This window comes from Oryx dammah, unplaced genomic scaffold (assembly GCF_014754425.2).
Source record: "Oryx dammah isolate SB20612 unplaced genomic scaffold, SCBI_Odam_1.1 HiC_scaffold_29, whole genome shotgun sequence".
Classification (NCBI taxonomy): domain Eukaryota; kingdom Metazoa; phylum Chordata; class Mammalia; order Artiodactyla; family Bovidae; genus Oryx; species Oryx dammah.
The window spans coordinates 97747972-97771498 of record NW_024070213.1 but is presented as its reverse complement, the minus strand read 5'-3'; the positions used below and the strand labels follow the sequence as shown (position 1 = coordinate 97771498).

The 23527-nt window shown below is 39.5% G+C and overlaps 1 protein-coding gene across 3 annotated transcripts in view; it reads right to left on the bottom strand.

Moving 5' to 3' along the window:
• Window positions 1–23527, bottom strand: part of POC1B (POC1 centriolar protein B) — a 108946-nt gene that overhangs the window by 6583 nt on the left and 78836 nt on the right. Inside the window, exon 11 of one of the 3 annotated variants that reach the window (XM_040234440.1) lies at window positions 6868–6951. The exons of the other annotated variants lie outside the window; for them this stretch is intronic. Coding sequence (XP_040090374.1) covers window positions 6868–6951 — 84 coding nt within the window. The remainder of the gene's footprint in view (window positions 1–6867; window positions 6952–23527) is intronic. 3 annotated transcript variants of the gene reach the window in all.

The following is a 23527-nucleotide window of genomic DNA, read 5'->3' as shown; positions in this document are numbered from 1 at the left end:
ATAGCACAATAAATGAAGCAAAAGAAGAAATAAGTGAGCTGAAAGACAGTTGGGTGGAAATCACTGCCATGGAACAGAATAAAGAATGAAAAGAAATGAGGACACTCTCAGAACCTCTGGAACAATATTAAATGCACCAACATTCCCCTTATAGGGGTCCTAGAAGAAGAGAGAAAGGGTCTGAAAATATTTGACGAGATATTAGGCAAAAACTTAACTAACTTGGGAACAGAAACAGTCACACAAGTTCAGGAAGTGCAGAGTGTCCCATATATTAATAGATAAACCCAAGGAGGAACACACCAAGACTAATACATATTAATTAAACTGACAAAAATACAATTGACACCACAGAAATACAAAGAACCATAAGAGACTACTACAAAGAACTATATGCCAATAAAGTGGACAACCTAGAAGAAATGGACAAATTCTTAGAAAGGTACAATCTTCCAAGACTGAATTAGGAAGAAACAGAAAGTATGAAGAGACAAATCACAAGTACTGAAAGTGAAACTGTGATTTTAAAAAATCCTAACTAAAGTCCAGGACCAGACGGCATCATAGCTAAAGTCTATCAAATATTTGGAAAACAGGAAACATCTATCCCTCTGAAACTATTCCAAAAAACTGCAAAAGAAGAAACACTCCCACACTTATTCTATGAGGCCACAATCATCCTGATTCCAAAACCAGACAAGTTGTTGAAGTGGAAGTCGCTCAGTCATGTCCGACTCTTTGCGACCCCATGGAATTCTCCTGGCCAGAACACTGGAGTGGGTAGCTGTTCTCTTCTCCAGGCGATCTTCCCAACCCAGTGACTGAACCCAGGTCTCCCTCATTGCAGGCGGATTCTTTAGCAGCTGAGCCACCAGGGAAGCAAAACCAGACAAAGATACCAAATAAAGAAAATTACAGGGCAATATCACTGAACACAGATGCAAAAATTCTCAACAAAATGACAGCAAAGCAAATCCAACGATACGTTTAAAGGATCATATACCATGATCAAGTGGACTTTATCCTAGGGATGCAAGGACATTTCCATGTCTGCAAGTCAATCAGTGTGATATGCCACATTAACAAATTGAACAATAAAAACCACATGATCCTCTCAATAGATGTAGAAAACGCTTTTGCCAAAACCCAACATCCATTTATGATTAAAAAAAAAAAAAACTCTCCAGGATGTGGGCATAGAAGGAACCTACCTCAACATATTAAAGGCCATATATGACAAACCTACAACTGACATCATACTCAATGGTGAAAAACTGAAAGCATTTCCTCTAAAATCAAGAACAAGATGAAGATGTCCACTCTTGCCACTTTTATTCAACATAGTTTTGGAAGATCTAGCCATGCCAGTCAGGGAAGAAAAAGAAATAAAAGGAATCTAAATTAGAAAAGAAATAAATCAGTCATAGTTTGCAGGTGATATGATACTGTGTGTGAAGTGTTAGACACTCAGTCATGTCTGACTCTTTGTGACCTCATGGGCTGTAGCCCACCAGGCTCCTTTGTCCATGGGATTCTCCAGGCAAGAATACTAGAGTGGGTAGCCATTCCCTTCTCCAGGGGATCTTCTCAACCCAGGGATTGAACCCGAGTCTCCTGCATTGCAGGAAGATTCTTTACTGTCTGAGCTACCAGGGAAGACCAACATGATTCTATACGTCGATAATCCTAAAGATGCTACTGGAAACCTACTAGAGTTCATCAGTGAATTTGGTAAAGTTTCAGGATAAAAATTTAATATACAGATATCTCTTCCCTTTCTATATGCTAACAAGGAAAGATCACAAAGAGAAATTAAGGAAACAATCCCATTTACCACTACTTCAAAAAGAATAATACCTAGGAATAAACCTACCTAATGAGGCAATTAAAAGACGCTTACTCCTTGGAAGGAAAGTTATGACCAACCTAGATAGCATACTGAAAAGCAGAGACATTACTTTGCCAACAAAGGTCCGTCTAGTCAAGGTTATGGTTTTTCCAGTGGTCACGTATGGATGTGAGAGTTGGACTGTGAAGAAAGCTGAGCGCCGAAGAATTGATGCTTTTGAACTGTGGTGTTGGAGAAGACTCTTGAGAGTCCCTTGGACTGCAAGGAGATCAGCCCTGGGATCTCTTTGGAAGGAATGATGCTAAAGCTGAAACTCTAGTACTTTGGCCACCTCATGCGAAGAGTTGACTCATTGGAAAAGACTGATGCTGGGAGGGATTGGGGGCAGGAGGAGAAAGGGACAACAGAGGATGAGATGGCTGGATGGCATCACTGACTCGATGGACGTGAGTCTGAGTGAACTCTGGGAGTTGGTGATGGACAGGAAGGCCTGGAATGCTGTGATTCATGGGGTCGCAAAGAGTCGGACACGACTGAGCAACTGAACTAAACTGAACTGAATGAGGCAAAAGACCTGTACCATACTCCGAAAACTTTAGGATGCTGATAAAAGAAATTGAAGATGACAGAAACAGATGAAAAGATATCTTTTCATATCTTTTTTTAGGTGAATCAATATTGTTAAAATGGACATACTACCCAAAGCAATCTACAGATTTAATATAATCCCTATGAAACTACCAATGGCATTTTTCACAGAACTAGAACAAAAAAAATTTTTTTTAATTTATATGGAAACATATAAGACTCTGAATAGCCAAAGCAATCTTGGGAAAGAAAAATGGAGCTGGAGGAATCAGGCTCCCTGACTTCAGATTATACCACAAAGCTACAGTAATCAAGACAGTATGGTACTGGCACAGACACAGAAATATAGATCAATGGAGCAGGACAGAGGCCCAGAAATAAACTTATAACCTATGGTCACTTAATCTATGACAAAGAAGGCAAGAATATACAATGGAGAAAAGACAGTCTCTTCAATAAGTGGTGCTGGGGAAACTGGATAGCTACATGTAAAAGAATGAAATTAGAACATTTCTAACACCATACACTCTCATAAGTCTTTGTGCCATCAGCTGAGCACTTATCACTTCTTGTTCTATTTGTGTTTTCATGTCTATATTCCCTAGCAGATTATGAGGGTTACTCTCTAGGAGACATAACTTGGTCATTTTTCTTCCTAAGGTGCCTAGCATAGAGTATGAGACACAGACTGGGCTCAACATTTGTTAAACTAAATTCAACTGACTGTCCTACATCTGATGAGCCATCAACAAAATGTAACTATTAATAATTTGACAGTATTTGGAGAGAAGTATAAACTTAAAGTTAAGATAATACCATTCTCTACTAAAAATTAGTCTTAAATGCCTCCTAAAGGTGCAGTCTCTTCCCAGGCGGCACAGGTGGTAAAGAATTCACCTGCCAGTGCAGGAGATACAAGAGATGTGGGTTTGATCCCTGGGTCTGGAAGATCTGCTGGAGAAGGAAATAGCAACCCACTCCAGTATTCTTGCCTGGAAAATTCCACGGACATAGGAGCTTGGTGGGCTACAGTTCATGGGGTCATAAGGAGTCAGACATGAGCATGCACACACACACACACAAAGGCACAATGAGGGAGCAATATAAGCATTCATCACTTACCTGAAAATCACTGCTTGATTTTTATCCCCTAAAAGTATATTTGATGGTTTCTGGTGATATTAGGATTTTCTGACAAGCATGAATGCAAAAGGAGGCACTTCACATGTAAAGTGAAAGTGAAAGTCGCTCAGTTGTGTCCGACTCTTTGTAACCCCACGGACTATACAGTCCATGGAATTCTCCAGGCCAGAATACTGGAGTGGGTAGCCTTTCCCTTCTCCAGGGGATCTTCCCAACCCAGGGATCGAACCCAGGTCTCCCCCATTGCAGGCAGATTCTTTTCCCCTGCGCCACCTGGGAAGCCCTAAAATAAGTCAGTTTGGGCTTATAATTAACATTTCTAGTTTTGCTTTAATTCTGTAAGTAGAAAATAAAACAAAGCGAGAATAGTCTATCCAAAAGTGGTCTTGACCCCTCCAGCTAAAGTAAGTTTCCCATCATTGAAGGTTCAAAAATAGACTTGGGATGGTCACTTGTCAGGGATATTGTGAGAAATATACAAACATCAGATCAGGAAATTCAAACTGAATGCCCTTTAAAAGTCCTTTCCATTCCTGACATTCTGAGAGTTTTTAAGTCACTACACGCACACTACTCTCTCTCTTATAAAATGCCTGCCTGAAATAGACTAGGATAATAAAAAATATCTTTTGCCTAGACAAAAATAAAAGCAAAGACTACTTTTCAAAGAAAGAATGGATCATTTATTTTCAATGAGAACATTCAGAATCAAGATTAGAAACTCCAATTATCTTTATATGGTATCTAAAACAATGAAGATATACCATTTATTCAAACAAGATTTTTTTAGCACGTTTGGGTCTGGAAAATTCTAGATGCCAGAGAGATTAGGAACTAGATATAGGAGTATAATAGTTTATTAGATATTAAGAACTAGATATAGGAGTATATTAGGAATTAGATATAGGAGTATATTAGTTTCCTACCATGACTTAAATTACCCACAAGTTTAGTGGCTTAAAACAACACAGATTTACTCTCTTAAAGTTCTGAAGGTTCAGATCGATTTTATGGGGCTAAAGTCAAGGTGTCAGCAGAGTTCCCCACAGAGTTCCTCCTGGTGGTTCTGGGGGCAATCTATCCTTGCCCTTTCCAGCTCCTTGAGGATGCTGACATTTGTCGCTCTAGGCTCCATCACTCTGACCTCCATTTCTCTACTTCCCATGCCTCCCTCTTCACCCTCTAAGGACCATTGTGATTGCACTGGACCATAATCTAGGATAATCTCCCCATCCCAAGATCCTTAACTTGGTCATATTTGCAAAGCCCCTCTGCCATGTGCATGCCTGCTTGGATGCTCAGTGGCTTCAGTTGTGTCTGACTCTTAGCAGCTCCATGGGCCATAGGCCGCCAGGCTCCTCTGTCCATGGGATTCTCCACACAAGAATACTAGAGTGGCTGCCATGCCCTCCTCCAGGGGATCTTCCCTACCCAGTGATCGAACTGGCATCTCTTCTGTCTCCTGAATTGGCAGGTAGGTTCTTTACCACTAGCGCCACCTGGGAAGCCAGGTAAAGAAACATATTGACAGGTGCTGGGGATGAGGACATGGACATCTTTTTGGACCATTACTCTGCCTAATACAAGAAGTGAATAAACAAAAGAGACCCTGTTGACATGGGGTTATATTCCACTGGGTAACTATATAGATATGTGATGTAATCTCAGGTAGTAACAAGGGTTATAAAGAAAAATAAAGCTGGGTAAGGTGTTACATTATGATTTAGCTCCACTGATGATGCATTTTTTAATGGGAAGAAAGGCAAGAGAATAAATTTTGGAAATGTTAAGTTTGAGATGCTTATGTGATTTCCAAAGGGAAAAGTCATGGATATAACTGGAAATACATGAATCTAGATTTCTGTGGAGAGCCTGTGGCTAAAGATATAAATCTGGGAATTATCAAAATATATATGGGCTTCCCAGGTGGTATTAGTCATAAAGAATCTGCCTACAATGCGGGAGACCCAGGTTTGATCCCTGGGCCAGGAAGATTCCTTGAAGAAAGGAACAGCAACCCACTCCAGTATTCTTGCCTGGGAAATCCCATGGACAGAGGAGACAGTCGATGGGGTTGCAAAGAGTCAGACACAACTGAAGTGGCTTAGCACGCAGCATAGAACATATATGTATCTGCCAGTTTTTACACCGAATGTCAATGAACAGCCAGGTGAAGAGGTACATAAGGCAAGGTCTGGAAGGGTACCACTTGCAGAAGCTTCTGTTCCCTTGGAAGCTGGGGTGTGAGGCATGTAACTCTTTATAGCAATGAGTCTAGGAACCAAACAGAATACCTGCAAAGACTTTAGAAGGCAGGCAGAAAGGAGCAGGAAAGGTGACTAGAGGCTCATGTGGAAGGAGAGGTACTGGACTAGAAGCCAAGGAAGGGAAGGGAGTGGTCGCCAAGACCAAGTCCTGTAGAAAGACTGATGTGGCTGAGCCACCGGAACCTCAACAGGAGTGGAAAGGTGGGGGCAAAAGCTGAACTGGGGTGAATTCCGAAGAGTGAAAAAGGAAAATGAAAGCAGGAAGACTGAATGTATGCCTTTCTTTGAAGGAGTTTTGCCAAAAAGGAGAGCAATGTGACGGCACTTGGAAACAGAGGAGGGGTCAAATGAAGTTTTCCTTTTGAAAGATGAGAACTCCATTACAAATGTGTGCTGATGAAAAAGATCAAACAGAAAGAGAGCACTGATGTCACAGGACAGGGAGGAGGTAACTGCCTGGTAAATGGATTGCTAGGCAGTACTGAGTGCTCCTGGAACTGTGTATGAATAAATTTAAGGAGAAGTCAGTCAGCATGGCTGGCTAGTCAAGTTCAGTTGCTTGGGTGTACAGAGTTGGCAGAAAAATTTAATCAGGCTGAAGTTTTTTTGGGTGACTACAATGGAGAGAGAAAGGGGGCAAGGGCGTGGCTATGATGATGACTATAGAATCTAAGCCCATAAAAAAGAGACGTGCACACAGACACAGAACGTGAGCAATGAAAAGGCAGAGGCTCGGTGGACTGGAGCTCCTTCTGGGGCTGATGAATTATCAAAACTGGAAGACTAGAGGAAGTGGTGGCCAGTGAGTGGGAGGCTTTACACCGAGTTTACCATCAACACAAAGGATTCAGATGGTTACTGAGTTCATCTGAGAATCCTGACCAGGAGAGGACGGATGTATTTCAGAAGTGAGTCAGAGTGTTGCTCTGCCTTTGGTTCTTGCCTTGAGATCAAAAGCCAGTGTTAACCAAGGTGTGGATGGGTCAATCAGAGAAACGGAACACAGAGCTATGGAGTCACCTGTGTGGGCTTGTCACAGGGCCACAACACAGGCAGGATTCGTTCTCGGTTTCTAACACTCTTAGGAAGAAAAGGCTGTTCATCCTGAAAGAGAAAACCACATCTATTTTATATCTGCACAGTGTATTGTACATCCTTGTAAGAACATATTTATCTGATCCAGTCGGATTGATTTAAAAATATTTCTAGGATAAGGATCAGAGAATGTCATGTGAAATTTGTGTCTCCCAGACTAAATTCGCTGAGCTGAGAAAGCCTTCTGTTTATCCCTTGGGAAAAATCATACATCTTTTTTTTCTCAAAGAGAGAAAAAAGAGGCTTTGGGGATAACGTTTTACTGAGGGCTTTGATTTCTCTTCTTCAAACCAAATTGGAAAATTTCATTTTTGTCAGAAGACTTGAAAAACACCCCTGCCTCAATGCAGCTATCAACTAGAATATCTGAATGATTAATTCAGTGCCCTTGGAAATGACAGCCAAGGCCATAAATCTGTCTGTCTTTGTTTTTAATCTTTACTATCATCTCCAGAGAAGCTTATTAGTTTTGAAGCCATGAATAGGTAGGATAGAGGTAGGAAAAATAAATCTGTGCAAAAATATCCTTCCATGTTTCATGATTAGGCAAACATAAGCTATGAATCCCTTAAAGGAATATTTGTCTTCAAATGCCCTGTGCTGAGTCTCAAATCATGCACTGTATCAGATAAATCTTAATTAATGATAAAGCACTACCCAGAATTATCTAGGGGAAGTGGAGAAAGAGAGCAGGTAGTCCATGAACTAGAATTAGTACTCTCCCTTCTGAGTTAATATAAAACTAAAAATGCTATTCCCAGTATTCTAGATGAATATAAAACTAATAAAACTTTCTGTAAATTCCAAAGAGAAAACACGTAGTTATTACATTTCTTGTAAATCCTGCTGTTATACCCCAAAGGCCTACAGATTAAGGGATTTATTCTTATTATCTCTTTCCTATAGAATCAACAAGAACATTTTATGCAAACTGCTGAAACGACTAAGGTAGAAATCAACCATTATTTATAGCAATACTTCACTCTGTTCAAAACAGGTGTGTGTGCATGTGAATCTAAATTCTGAGGCAGGTAGTAGCTTATCCTGTACAGTGATGTACTGCTTTAAAAGATGTTTTACATTTAAGTAAGGATCACACCTTGTAAAAACTGAAGTTTGATTTGGAAGACCACATTTGGTTTAGTTGCACTCACATCATGTCTCCAAAAAAAAAAAAAAAAAAAAAAACAACCCATCTGTTCATCTTTCAGAAAGCTGCCCCTTCCCTGTATGCACATCAACCATCCAGTGAAATTAATATAGGCATGAATAAGAGATGTAACCTCACTGCAACACTAACATTTCTGAATGAATCTGGAATCCTCTTTTCATCTCATAATAACTGATGTTTTTAAGTTCCAATTTTGCTCTTAAAATTCAATGAAAATACCAAGTGAAGTTAAGTCAAAAAGAGAAAGACAAATACCATGATATCACTTATATGTGGAATCTAAAATATGACATAAAAGAACTTATCTGTGAAACAGGCTCACAAACATTGAGAACAGCCTTGTGGTTGTCAAGAAAGTGGGGGAGGAATGGCTCAGGAGTTTGTGATCAGCAGAAACAAACTCATATATGGAATGGATAAACAAGGTCCTACTGAATACCACAGGGAACTATATTCAGTGTCCTGTGAAAAACCATAATGGAAACCAATAGGAAAAGGAATATATATATATGTATAACTGAATCACTGTGCTGTACAGCACAGATTACCATAACACTGTAAATCAATTGTAATCAACTTTTAAAGAAATTCCGTGAAAAGGTGTAAGGATAATAAAGCAACCCTCTCCCCCACCTTAAGAAATAAAGTATACTCTACCTCTCCCTCTTAAAGGATGCCACCATCTTGAATATGGTGTCTGTCACCCCAAGCTATGTGCCTTTGCTTTTATCACATAAGCTGACACCCCTAAATAGCAGTATTGCTTTTACACGTATTCAAGCTTCACATAAAACAGTATTGTATTAGGTCTCTTTAGTAGTTTCTGTTAACCAATATTGTTGGATTTGCTACAAATAAGTCTGCTTCACTTATTTTCATTGCCAAATAGCATTCCACTGATGGATTATTCCATAATTTATGTATCCTTTGTACTGGTAACTAGCATTGAATTCCATAGTAAGCACTCTTATAAATGTGTCCAGTACACAGGAAGGTGAGTTCCTCTAGAGTCGCAGTTTTACCAGATATTCTCCCAAATGGTGGGATCTACCTACTGTTCCCTGAGCAGAAAATCTCCCCCTTTTCTACAAAGTCAAAAATATTTGATAGACATTTTAAATTTTAACAAAATAATGGACAGGAAATGATTTCTCAAAGTTTTAATTTTACTGTGCATTTCTTTGATTACTGATTACTTGAGCGTATTTTACGTGTATATTGATCATCTTCTGCAAATTGCCTATTTAAGTCTTCTGTCCACTGTTTAGTTGGTCTACTTCTCTTTTTTCTAATTAATATTTAAGAGTACCTCATACAGAGAAGTGCAAATCAGAACTACAGTGAGGTACCACTTCATGCTGGTCAGAATGGCTATCATTTAAAAAAAAATAGAATTACCATGTAACATAGCAATTCCACTCCTGGGCATATATCCAGACAAAACTACTATAATTCAAAAAGATACATGCACACTTATGTTCACAGCAGCACGATTCACAACAGCTAAGACAAGGAGGCAACCTAAATGTCCTTTCGCTGATGAATGGATAAATCAGATGTGGTACACACACACAGTGCTATTCAGTCATAAAAAAGAATGACACCATGCCTTTTGCAGCAATATGGACGTGACTAAAGAATATCATACCAAGTCAGTCAGAAAGAGAAAGACAAACACACAATATTACTTACATGTGGAATCTGAGATATGACACAGATGGATTGGAAACAGAATTAGGAACAGAGAGAACAGACGTCATAACTGAATCGCTCTGCTATACAGCAGTAATTAACACGACATTTTAATTCAGCTATATGTCGATAAAATAAACAAAAAAGTGTTCCTGATATACTATGGATGTCAATACTTTGTTTATATGTGTAACACATCCCGTACTCTGTGGATTGGGTTCACTTTTATTTTATGGGATTTTTTTTTACAGATGTTTTTGCTTTAAATGTTGTCAAATTTATTAAACTTTTTCTTTTATGAATTGTACATTTTATATTTTGCTTAAGTAATCCTTGCCTACCCAAAATACAAATATGTTCCTCTGTTTTCTTTTAGAAGTGTTGAGGTACGGTTTTTCACACTTAAGGCTTTAACCCATCTGCTATTAATTTTGTCTGTGGTTAAAAGTAAGAACATAATTTAATTTTTTTCCAAATAGCTAGCCGTCCCAGCAACATTTATTGAACAGTCGATTTAGTGTCTACCTCATCTTCATGGGTCCACAGTCAGGCCTTTCACATACCAACCATCCACATTTGTGTGGTTCTGTCTATGTGTTCTCCACTGTGGACTGTCTCACCCTGTAACAATACCGTGTGTGTGTGTGTTAGTCGCTCAGTTGTGTCCGACTTTGCAACCCTGTGGACTGGAGCCCATCAGGCTGCTCTGTCCAAAAAAGTCTCCATGCAAGAATACTGGAATGGATAGCCATTCCCTTCTACAGGTGAATCTTCCCGACCCAGGGATCAAACCTGGGTCTCCTGCATCACAGGCAGATTCTTAACCATCTGAGCCACCAGGGAAGCTCTTTCCTAGAGCTTAATGAGTCCCCAACCTTAAAAGAGCTTCGAAATTGCCCTGGGTATTTTTGGTTCTTTGCTCTTCCATATATGCCATGAAATCAACTTTCTGGTTTCATTACAAATCTTATTGGGATGTTTATTGGAATTACCTTGAATCTGTAGATTTATTTGGGGGAGATCTAACATCTTTATGACCTTGAGCCTCCCTATCTACAAATAAAATATTCCCAAACACATGGCACATTTAATAAATTCATGTTATCCTCTTGTGGAGGCCACTCTAGTATTTTCTGTATCTTTTGAATTTTAGTATATGTGCTGCAAAAGCAAATACACCATCACCACTTTAGTATCATGGTAGTGTACACAGAGGACCAACCAAACCAACAAGCCAAAGGTACTCCTCAAATAACTATCATTGTTTTTGAAACATAAAATTACCACAGAATCAAAAGGATTATTTAGATTATTTAAATTTCTGAAAAATTATTTCCTGGGCTTGCTGACTTCCTGATATAAATAATGCCATCCCTTGACTTTTTTTTTACAAGCTTATCTACTATTCCTTAAAACTCTTCAAGTGCCAAGTTCAGGAGAAGTAAGCTGTGTGTAAAAAGTCATGTTTTAATTGTATACATAAAATAACTCATGTTTCATGCTTTGCTCACTTGAATAAGACTAGCTTCCTCACTGTGTTTTAATACTATCAAGAAGCAATTCTAAGGCAGGAATTCATCCAATCATTTAACAAAGCTACATTCAGAAAACTGGCAAGCTTTACAGAACATCTTTTAGAGGGCAAATATTATATTTATTTATGGTTCTACTCACCAGCTAGCATAATGTGAACACTCTAGTATGATTAATGACAACTGTGATTATAACAGGAATGTATATTCACAGCTGGGTACTGAGAACCACTGTTTTACTTATTATTCATTATATCATTCAAAAAACAGAGAGTGAAAGCTTTCTATGTGATCTCGGTATACACAGTGCACTTTATATTAGTTGATTTTAATTTGCATTTGCAAATTAATGAAGTCATTCCTCATCTTCCCCAAATAGATGTAATTTGTCCCTGTTCTAAATCTCTATAAAAATTCAAATTTTGTTTCTTAAAGGCAATTATCATTTTCCTTCCATTTCTGCTATTTGTAATAATGTGTAATGATCCATGCTAACATATAATATGGCACTATATGAATGAGCCATCAAGTCACACAGACTTGGGTTTAGTCTTTCCTGTGTACTGACTGTATGACCTTGGACAAATGCCTTGGCCTCTTTAAGCCTTAGTTTCCTCATGTGTAAAATGAAGAAATTTTATTGGGCTATATTATATGGTGGCTGTGAGAATATTGGTCAAGAGTTTAATCTATAGTCTGTAATCAATGACCTATCATTATCAGTATTATCATACTGTGTCCTCCCCTGCTTCCACTAAAATCTGAATTGTACCTTTCTAGATGGCAACCCACTCCAGTGTTCTTGCCTGGAGAATCCCAGGGATGGGTGGTGGGCTGCCGTCTATGGGGTCGCACAGAGTCGGACACGACTGAAGCGACTTAGCAGCAGCAGCAGCAGCAGACAGAAGTCATACCTCGTCTTCTTTTAGATAGCTGACAATATGGTGAGTGCTGCCTGTATAAGGCATACATAAAATAATTAATAAACTCTGCTGAATGAAGATAATATTCTATGCATTATATTCAAAGTTTAAAAAATTCTCCTGTCTGGTTTCTCTAATTAATAGGCTATCTAAGGGCTGGTGGCAATTGAATAAATAAATGAATGTGTGTGTGCTCAGTCATTCAGTTGTGTCCAATTCTTTGTGACCCCATGGACTGTGGCTCACCAGGCTTTTCTGTCCATGGACTTTTCCAGGCAAGAATACTGGAGCAGGTTGCCACTTCCTACTCCAGGGGATCCTCCTGACTCAGGGATCAAACCCATGTCTCTGGCGTTCAGGACCGAGAGCTTAGAAGTAGAAAATCAGCAACAAACACTTCATTATAAATAACTGAAGATGCCATGTATTACTGTTTGATAGACATACTATATTTGTCTTTCCTACATTTTTATATGTTTATAGTATAGAAAGGTATGAGTGTTTTGCTCCTAATTTTTTTGGTAGAAGAAACTCAGAAACCAAAGGATAACAACCATGACTTGGTAACTAAGAAGAACCTACTGTATAGTACAGAGAACTATACTCAATATTTTTAAATAACCTATAAGGGAAAAGAATCTGAAAAAATATATAATATGTAAATGTATCACTTTGCTGTACACCAGAAACTAACACAATATCATAAATAAACTATACCTCAATTTAAAACAATTTAAGTCATTTTGAAAATGACTGTATTTTTAACAAATTACCATGGGGAAGATGGTCCAGGAGAATTCATATTCAAATATATCATAAAGTTCAAAAATATTTTTCATGCCATCATGAGTCAAAGAGAATATGAACCAGATTCAGTAACTTTATAAAAAGTTATCTGCACTAAACACATACCCAGAGGAGTAAGCAGGAAGTTCTTAAAGAGGAAGCCACGACACCACCAGAGCACGCGGCTACTTATCGCCATTAAATGCAACCCACTTTATCTGCTTTATGTTTCAGTTACAGTATTTACATTATTCAGACAGTTGTCTAATGATTCCTCTGGATGAATGAGATAAGATTACTGCTGATCATCTATCAAAATCGTTACCGTATTTGGTATGGAGAGCCAGTTCAGGGATCATCCCGTGGGACCTTACGTCTTACTCAGTTAAAGCTTCTTAGATCTGTACTTCTGCCTGGATCCTCCATACCCAAGCCCTGGCTCTCAGTGCCATCATCCACCTAGGAGCTTCACAATTGGGAGATTTTCTATACTCCTGCCTCTCCCCGTTGTCTAATCAGTAAACAGAATTTTAACTCTTTCTCTTCAGGATCTCATGGTCAGTCCTCTCTCCTTTATTCCCCTCCATGTTACTGCTGGAGCTCAAACGCCTCCCACCCGGCATCTGGATCACTATTGCCCCTGCCTCCTAATGTTCATGCCTCCAGTCTCACCTCCCTCTAACCTCTCCTTTATCATGTCTCTAGAGTAACTGTCCTAAAACCCAAAGTTGCTCTTGCCACGCTCCTGCTTAAAATCTTTCAGCGGTCTGCCAAAAATTATTAGGGTGAATCCAAACACCTTCAAATGGCATTCAAGATCATTCATGATCCACCCTCATCTTTTCTCTCCTGACTCATCTCATGCTATTCCTCAGCCCCAAGAGTCCACTACTGTTCCCCACAGCCAAGCAGGAATGTTCATGGTTCCCTGAATTCGCCATCCCCTTTCAAGCCTTCTCACCCATACACATACTGAACTGTGTGTTTTCCATAACGGCAGGCAAATCCTTAAAGAATCAGCTCAAATTTCAACCTATTCTGGGAAGTTATCTCTGATTTAAGTTTTCTGCCCCCCACCCTAATTTTCTGGGCTTCTCTGGTATATCAATGGTAAAGAATCGACCTGCCAATGCAGGAGATACGGGTTCGATCCCTGGGTCAGGAAGACCCCCAGAGAAGGAAATGGCAACCCATTCCAGTATTCTTGCCTGGGAAATCACATGGACAGAGACTGGCGGGCTACAGTACATGGGGCCGCAGGAAGTCAGATACAACTGAGCACACACACTCTAATTTTCTAGCACTTACACACATGCACACACTCACACTTCTTATTTAACCACTCTACTGATGTACTCCCATAGCATACCTCCCATAGGTATTTATCACTACTACTGGATGTCTTTCATCTGTGTATTCTCATTGCTTGGTATATAATAGATGCACAGCACATATATTGAGTAAAAAATTAATATATTCTAGCTGTCTCCTTCTGAATGTTTTCTGAACATTCAGAAAACTAAGATCATGGCATCTGGTCCCATTACTTCATGACAAATAGATGGGGAAACAATTGAAACAGTGACAAACTTTATTTTTTGGGCTCCAAAATCACTGCAGATGGTGACTGCAGCCATGAAATTAAAAGATGCTTGCTCCTCGAAAGAAAAGTTATGGCCAACCTAGACAGCTTATTAAAAAGACATTACTTTGCCAACAAAGGTCCGTCTAGTCAAAGCTATAGTTTTTCCAGTAGTCATGTATGAATGTGAGATTTGAACTATAAAGAAGGCTGAGTGCCAAAGAATTGATGCTTCTGAACTGTGGTGTTGGAGAAGACTCTTGAGAGTCCCCTGGACAACAAGGAGATCCAACTAGTCCATGCTAAAGGAAATCAGTCCTGAATATCCATTGGAAAGACTGATGCTGAAGCTGAAACTCCAGTACTTTGGCCACCTGTGTGAAGAACTGACTCATTGGAAAAGACCCTGATACAGGTAAAGGTTGAAGGTGGGAGGAGAAGGGGACGACAGAGGACGAGATGGTTAGATGGCAACACTGACGCAATGGACATGAGTTTGAATAAGCTCCGGGAGTTGGTGATAGACAGGGAAGCCTGGTGCACTGCAGTCCATGGGGTTGCAAAGAGTCGGACATGACTGAGCAACTGAACTGAACTGAACTGAGCTGTTTCTTTGCTCACCCTGCCCCCTCTACTCACTGTTCAATCCATTTCATACTGGCTTGCACCTGTATTAGTCCACTGAAAATGTTTTCCAAAAGGTAACCAAAGACTTCTGCCAAATTCATCATTTTAAAAATTCTTCTCTTAGTTTTGAGCAATGTTGACACTCCCATCTTCTTGGAAACACCCCTCTCTTGGTTGCCCAGACGCCACATTCTCCCACCCATCCCTTCGCTCCAGCCATCTTTTCAGTCCCTAGAGCATACCAAGGTCCCCTAAAGTCTCTGCATGTACAACACCCTTGGCCTAGAACATGCCTGTAGTCCTTAATGTCCTCACATCAACTCTTACTGAAGCTTTAGACCAGCACTTCTCAAATTTCATTGTATACATAAGTCACCTGGGGATGGTAACATGCAGAGTCTGACTCAATAGGCCTGGGATGGAACCCAAGACTCTGCATAGATCTAAGAGGCTCCCCCGTGATGATCAAATACACCATGGACCACGTTTTGAATGGCAAGGTTTTATATCTCAGCTCCCAACAACTTTTCCAGGGAAACTTTCTGTGATTCTACCTCACTTAAACTCCTGACTCAATCAAACGCACAGTTCCTACTTCCGCGGTATCATGTAACTTTCCATGATAGCTTTGGCTTATCATAATAACTTATATCCATCCTCCTCCCCCTCCACCCCCTATTCCTAGCGAGTTCCTGGCATGTTTGTTTTTTGAAAAATGAATGAACAGTGTCTGTTGAGCCAGCCCCCGACTTAGGCTGAGTCATTCCGTTCAGGATGCTACACACCACAAGGTTCACCACTCTGAGCTCAGCTCCTACAGAAATACAGCTCATGTGTGGTTAGCAGCCTATAAGATTTTCTATTCCTGCCAAGACTCACTCATCTAGGGTCTGCAGAGCTATGGCAGAAGAGTAATTCCATATGTACTGGTTTTTCTACTCTAACAAGCTGGCTGGCCATATCCTCCATATACAGTCTACTAGTGCTCCAGATTTTCTTGTGCTAGGTATATAAGAAGCAGAGGAAAAACTGTAAATCCTGGTTAAGGTGGTCAGATCCAAGTCTCCCTCCTCTCTCTTTTGCACTGACAAAAACTTTCAGTACATTCTGAAATTTTTCCATTCAAAATTCATTGTTAGATTCTCAAAAAATCCATTTTTTCTTTACATTTAGGAAAATAATTTTGATTAAAAATACTGTAGAAAGTAATTATATAGGATACAACAGCTACTAGAACACTTACATGAAATAAGTTTTGAAGTGGAACATAATGGGAGAGTTTAATTGCATAAAACATGACAACCAGAAGCATTGCTACTGTTGCCAAGAGAACTGCCTGGAAAAAGTGCCAAAGCAAAACTAAAAATAAACAAATAGTTTGAGATAAATCCCAGGAATTTCATTTCTCTCAACTAATAAGTACATAAAAATAGTCATTGCACATAGTAACAGAAACAATAAGACCTTAATGCTTGATTAAAATATTAATCATGTAATATCTTGGGAAAGACTGTTGCTCTTTAAATAAAATGTTTCAAGTATACTTCAGGGAAGAGATCATTTATCTTTAAATAGAATTTTTCTTTTCCAATTCTGTTTGATGAACCTATAAGTATACTCAATTTTTTAAATGGTGATTTTTAAAAAACATCATATTTGCTTAAAATTTTTCATGTCATTTAATTGTATGTCCAGACAGAGGCTGTTTTCCCGGAGGTGGGAGGAAGATGGTGTGACTCTATGATAGATGAGTGGCCAAAATGTAAAACAGCTATAGCCTTATGGCATTTATAAATCACAGAATATATATAAACTATTTCTTGAAAAAGAAAGAATGAAGTTTTTAAATAGTTTTAACAACTTGAATTTTTTTCAGTAATTTTATTGTGTACTGAATTTTATAGAGAGTACACAGAATTTTCTAAAAGTACAAATCTGGAAGACTGAATTTCTTAGTCAAATTCTTCAAAGTTTCAACTGATTTTCTAAAGCACACAACTGTCTTCGCTTTATCTTAAAAGAATGCTTAAAATGAGTAATTATTTTTCATCCTGAAATTTCATTAAACGATTATTATCCCTAAAATGTATTTTTCTGAGTTTAGAATAACATTTACTCTGGTACTTTGTCTAATGCTAGATGTCATTTAACATGAATTTATTCCACATAATATCAACCTTAAAGAATGGGCAAAACAGTGCACAGATTCATTGTACTGAACCTGTAGCGTCAAAGAAGAAATTTCCAAGTGAATTAGGAGATGTCTTTTCACATTTCACCTATGGGGACAAGGTTTAACACTAACAGGACATAATGACTCCCAAGACCAGATGGGAACTGAGTCTAAGGAGCCGTGAGCTTGGGGGGCACTGGATCCCTGTAACTGTGGGTAGTTCTGATCTGAGCAATAGCAGCAGCAAGAGAGAAAGGAAGGTTGGAGGAGACAGTCTGGGTTCTACAAACAGGTGCATAGCTGTACAAGTGCCTCAAACCACTAGAAAGAACCCCCAAATATTACGGGTTTGAGCAAGCTTTTGAGCCTTGTTCATAAATTTCCAGCCCAATGAACAGAATATTTACCAAGAAAACATAGCTCAGTTAAAAAAAAAAAGGCAATGGAAAATGACACTCACTTTATAAAATTCACACTGTAACCAAATCTGATGGACACTGACATTTTCACCTACTCCACACAGGAAATTATATCTGTACCAGAAAGAATAGCAGTAACACCTTAGGCACACACAATTCTTGCCACAAAGAATACTCTGCCTTAAAAAAAGAAGAAGAAGAAAAAGAACAAACAAAAAAATTAAAATAAGTTACAGGGTGAGGTTGAGGACCTCGGAAGGTCCCTGAAGTAAAAGAAAAGTAACTACAAAGTCCTGCCAAGGAGGGAAAGCCCAGACTCAATTTTTGTCAACTGTCATAATGATGTTCTATACAGTAACTATTTCCATCATCCCAGAATCAAATCCAGAGTCACACACACACATTTAGTTGTTGTTAAACATGGTATGGATATATAATATTCTATCGCTTGACATAATATGCTTTTATTTAACTAATACTCTCTTAAAGGATATTTGTTTGATTTGTGTCCATTTTTTGTTGCTGTTGTTTTCAGTAACGCTGACATAAATACCCTTTAAGTTTTTTTTTTTCTGTACATCTTATTATTTATTTACGATCTTTAGTATGATCATTCAGAACCCAGCAGAAAAACAGAAACCACAACAGCTATTTTAACAGAGAGAATTTAATATAGGGAACCCAGTTGGACAGGTTTGGAAGTCTGCAAAGGCTGAAAGGGAGCATAGAGATGAGAAGAAATAATAAATGCATGAAGCAAGCCCCACTTGGAGCTGAAGGAACAAAGCAAAGAAGCTGGTTTGTTAGAAAGTTAGACACTCAGAGGCCCCTTGCTGAGCTGAGATGGTTTGTTCATAGGAGGGAAGAGGAATGTTCATTAAAAGGACATTCTGAAAGGAAGAGGAAATGCCTGGCATTCCTTCTCCATCTCTCCTTCAACTTAAAACAAACAAGTAACTCTTATGTGCTTCAATAATACAATCCAAACAAATACATGAAAACTTAAAACAATTTTGCCACCATAAATGCTGAAACCCACCAAAATTCTGTAGTGATCTATCTGGAAAGCAGTTTAAAAAGCACATATGATATTAAAGTTGGGCTTTCTAGTGACTATCATTATTTCAACTAAAGGAAAAAGAAAATACTGTAGGAATTAGAAAAAAAAAAAGAAGGAAGTCAAATGATACCAGAACATTCCTCAGTTGTAAAAGTCATTTCAAGTCAATCGTAATTTTTAAGTTATAGGGGCTGATGGGCTGGTTGGTGTGAAGCAGTTTTCTGTATGCTCGAGGACGTATGACGGCGCACAGAGAATGCTATCTTCTACTGAGGCCTGACTGTCTCAGAAAGGAAAAGCCAGGAGACTGAAAGACACAGAACTAGGCAAGAACCAGGAGTGAGCATCAGTTGCCAGCTCACTCAGGCCATGGGGATTTAATCTCTCTTAAGTCCTAATATGTTAATAGTTTACAATCACCTGACGTCATAAAGCACAAAGAACGGAGAAAAATCGATTTCAGCAGACATGTGGACTACCTCCACCAAATAATTAGCTGTCGGGTGGCTAAATAAAGAAAGGAGCAGAGGCAACTAGCTTCACTGAATAAGCAGCTCCGAATAACTCAAAGCCGACGGGTGACAGCTGAGAGTGAGGCCTATTTCCCACGCCAGGCTACCGGACCCGCCTGCGCGCAGCTCCAGCGCACCTCCCTCCGGGTCAGCAGGAAGCGGGTTAGGGGCCGACCGTCCAGGAGGCGAGCACGTGGCGGTCGTGTCCTGTGTGACAAGCCCACTGCTGTTCCTGCATTCCGCAGGGTGCGTTTCTCCTCCTCTCAGAGGATGTTGCTCTTCCACAGGAAGAGGAAGGAACCAGTTGTTACTGGATGCGTGGGCTGAGGCTGTCGGGCATTTTCAGCATGCCTCGGCCTCAGCTGTGGGAACTGGGGACGCGGCTTAGATTCCCAGGCCCGGGGCAGCCCCGAGTGCGGCAGTTTAGAAACACGGGAGCTCAGGAAGTTGGAAGGCAGAAATGATACCTGGAATTTTAACACCTCCAGTTCCCAGCAATGTGCTCATTTTCTAAAGGAAATTCAAAAAGGTATTTACCTGTAGGTCTACCAAAGAGCAAGTTTTATAAAATCCTTCTGTAAATTCTCTGTCTCTCCATTTCATATAGAAAAGTTTAAGTCCTAAACCACTTTTGTCAACAGGTTATAAAGACCAGTTTTATTGCACAAATTTTTAACTAGGACCAAGCCTAAAATTTTAATTAGTATAAAATTTTTGGTAAAAGGAAACAATGTAAGCTCTTTCTCTGTGACCTTGAAACTTGAAGGGAGTGAAGCTCAAATTAGTAAATCCTTAGCAGACAGCTAAATTAAACACTTAGGGACTTACATGATTATTATGATTTTTATCAAAAAGTACATTTTATTTGGAGGAAAAAAAAGAAAGCCTCTGACCCACAATATTATTCTCCCTTTACAGTGGTACTTAGTAAATCAGCTTTTTTAAAAAGCCACATTCCTTTAACAGACTAAAAAGTTTTAGTTGGTTGCTTTTTTCCATAATCCCCAAACACATTTTTTTTTAAAGGTCAGTTATCTCATTTACAACTGTTGGTAGTTCTTATAATATACGGGTCATGATGTACCCAAGCAAGGAAAACTAATTTGAAAACAGTCTCATTCTCTCTAATGTTTTCTCTAAAATAACTTGTATCTGGAAAAAAAAAAAAGTTTTCTATTCTAAAGGGTAAGAGATTTATGGAACTGTATTTTTTCTTATTTACTTCTGTTAGTTACCATATGCGACTTTTTTTTTTAATGCTTTGACAATTTAATTACTTTATTTTTAGTTTCAAAGAGTGAGGTTTTAAAATTATTTCTCAACTCTGATAAGAATTCAAGTTTTACTCCTAATATCTAATAGTTACATAACTTTTTGAGACACTGAATTAAAAAAAGTATTACTGTATCTCACTTGACATATTCACTATTATTTGAAATTAAGACTAAATGTCTTAATAACATGAGGCTAAATTGTGGAAAGCACCTCTGTGTCAAGTCCAGAGCTGGGTTTTACAAATGCTTATGTTCATTTTCTTTCAAACACTTAAGAGTGGGGGCAGCAGAAAAATATTGAGGGCCACTGAACCAATGCCTAAAGATCCCATAAAAATGCCTTTTCCTAAAGCTTAGTAAGTACCAACAAGAAATACACAAACTTACCTAGTTTGGGGAATCATATGCACTAAATGCTACCTTACAAACTATTGCAAAGTTTAAACACTTAAAAAAGAGCTTCACCTACCCCCAACTTCAGAAGCTGTTAATATGATAATCCAGGAATGTTATCAGACAGAAAAGCAGTGGAAGCAGAAGCTTTGTGCAACATGATTTTTACTGGTTTTCCTGGAAAGGTAAATGGGGTATTTGGGGGCAAAACGTTGCATATTGCCAATTTACACTTTCCAAATCACCAGTTTTAGTTTTGAGACTTTTAGGTTTGCATACACTATTCTTTCAAATAAGTCTTTCCAAATCTTTGCTTACATAAGCAGTTAGGAACTGGAATAACTCTGAACTAGTTATGCAATGTTGTCTGGTAACCAGGATGAACTGTTGCCACAACATCCATGGAGATATCCTCTCTGCATTGGCAAGTTTACTCTTTGTCTGTCCTTTCATTTTATCAATACATCAGTATTTTTCAGATAGCATGTACCATATGACAACCTCCATGAAACTGGATTAACTTTTTTCTTCCTAAAAGTAGGCTGGGGAATTCCCTGGTGGTCCAGTGGCTAAAACTCTGCGCTCAAGATACAGGGGGGCTGGGTTTGATCCCTGGTCAGGGAACTAGTTCCCACGTGCCACAACTAAGACTCTATGCAGCCAAATAAATAAATATTTTAAATAAATAAATAAAAGTAGGCTGATGTGACCATCATTCCAGAAGGGGAAATCAATGAACTTTGCTAAAAAATGCAAATCTAAAGGACACCTTGGAAGGAAGAGAATGTTTCACTATTGTCATCCAAGTCAGAGAAACAGTACAGTATCTCTTGCTTTGATTCAGCTGACCACTTTCTTGATCCCAGAAAAGAAGATAGGAAAATCAAAGGTCTTTTTTTCTCTCAGCAACTCCGCTGGTAAAATGATGCTGAACTGGGAGATAATCTCAGCTACCCGGAGATTACTCAGGGCTGCACCTTACTATCCCTGGAGACAGGAGATAGGGAATCCCACAGCTGACATCCAATCTGTCAAGAAATCCTCTTGGCTCTGCCTTCAAAATATCAATACATTCAGAATCAGATCACTTAAAACCACCTCCTCTGCACTCTGGATCAAGCAACTACTGCCTCCTGTCTGATGATTTCATTAGCTTCCAAACTGGTCTCTCTGTTCTCCTCCACTTCCTTTTCCCAGTACTTTGGCCACCTGATGTGAAGAGCTGACTCATTGAAAAAGACCATAATGCTGGGAAAGATTGAGGGCAAAGAGGAGAAGGGGGCGACAGAGGATGAGATGGTTGGATGGCATCACCGACTCAATGGACATGAGTTTAAGCAAACTCCAGGAGACAGGGAAGGACAGGGAAGCCTGGCGTGCTGCAGTCCATGGGGTCACAAAGAGTCAGACCCGACTGAGCTACTGAACACCACCACCACCACCTTCGCCAGCTGATTCTCAGCATACTGGCCAGAGTGAAGCTGTCACACACCTGTCAGTCATGCCTCTTTCTCTGAAGGAAGCCCACCCCCGGGCGGTGGGTCCTCCTTACTCTCAGTCTGGCCTATCACTGCGCCCACTGGCCTGGAGCGCCTCCCCACATATGCTTCTGATCTGTTCACTTCCTTCCTTCAGTTCCTTCCACAAACCTCACCTTCCCGTGACTCCTGTCCTGAGCACACTATCTAAACACACCCCTCTTCCTCCCTGAGTTCAGGGCTATCTACACCTTTCCACTGTTTCTGTCTACTATACTACATGGTCTATTTTTAAAATCTGTGAATTGCTTGTCTACCCCTCTAGAATATAATGCAGGCTTCCCTGGTACAGGTACCTTTTGTTACTCAGGAAGTGTGGATTGAGAGCTAAAACTCTGTGCGGGCAGGTATGCTCTTGGCATTCTCCCACATCTGCTAGCCCATGCGTTAGGCAATGTCAGAGACTCCAGATGAGACGGACGCCCTTGCCTTACTATGGTGTGTATCATATTTTCAGTCACTTCTGAGGCATCTACTTATACCTTGCTTTCCCCACCTGGAATGTCCCTATCAAAATTCTACCCATCTCCACTCAAGACCTGGTCAAAGGTTTGTTTTGTTTTGTTTTCTTTAAGAGACATCTTCTTATTTCCTCTAGCCCATTCATGACCTTTTTCTGAATCCTTCTGTTAATAATCTTTCCTTTGACAATCACATACCCTTGGCATCTGGACTCACCAGGTGGCACTACTGGTAAAGAACCTGCCTGACAATGTAGGAGATGGAAGAGATGCGGGTTCAATCCCTGGGTCGGGAAGATCCTCTGGAGGAGGGCATGGCAACCCAATCCATTATTCTTGCCTGAAGAATACCAAGGACAGAGGAGCCTAGTGGGCTACAGTCCATAGGTCATAAAGAGTTGGACACAACTAAAGCAACTTAGCATGCACTCTTGGCATCTAG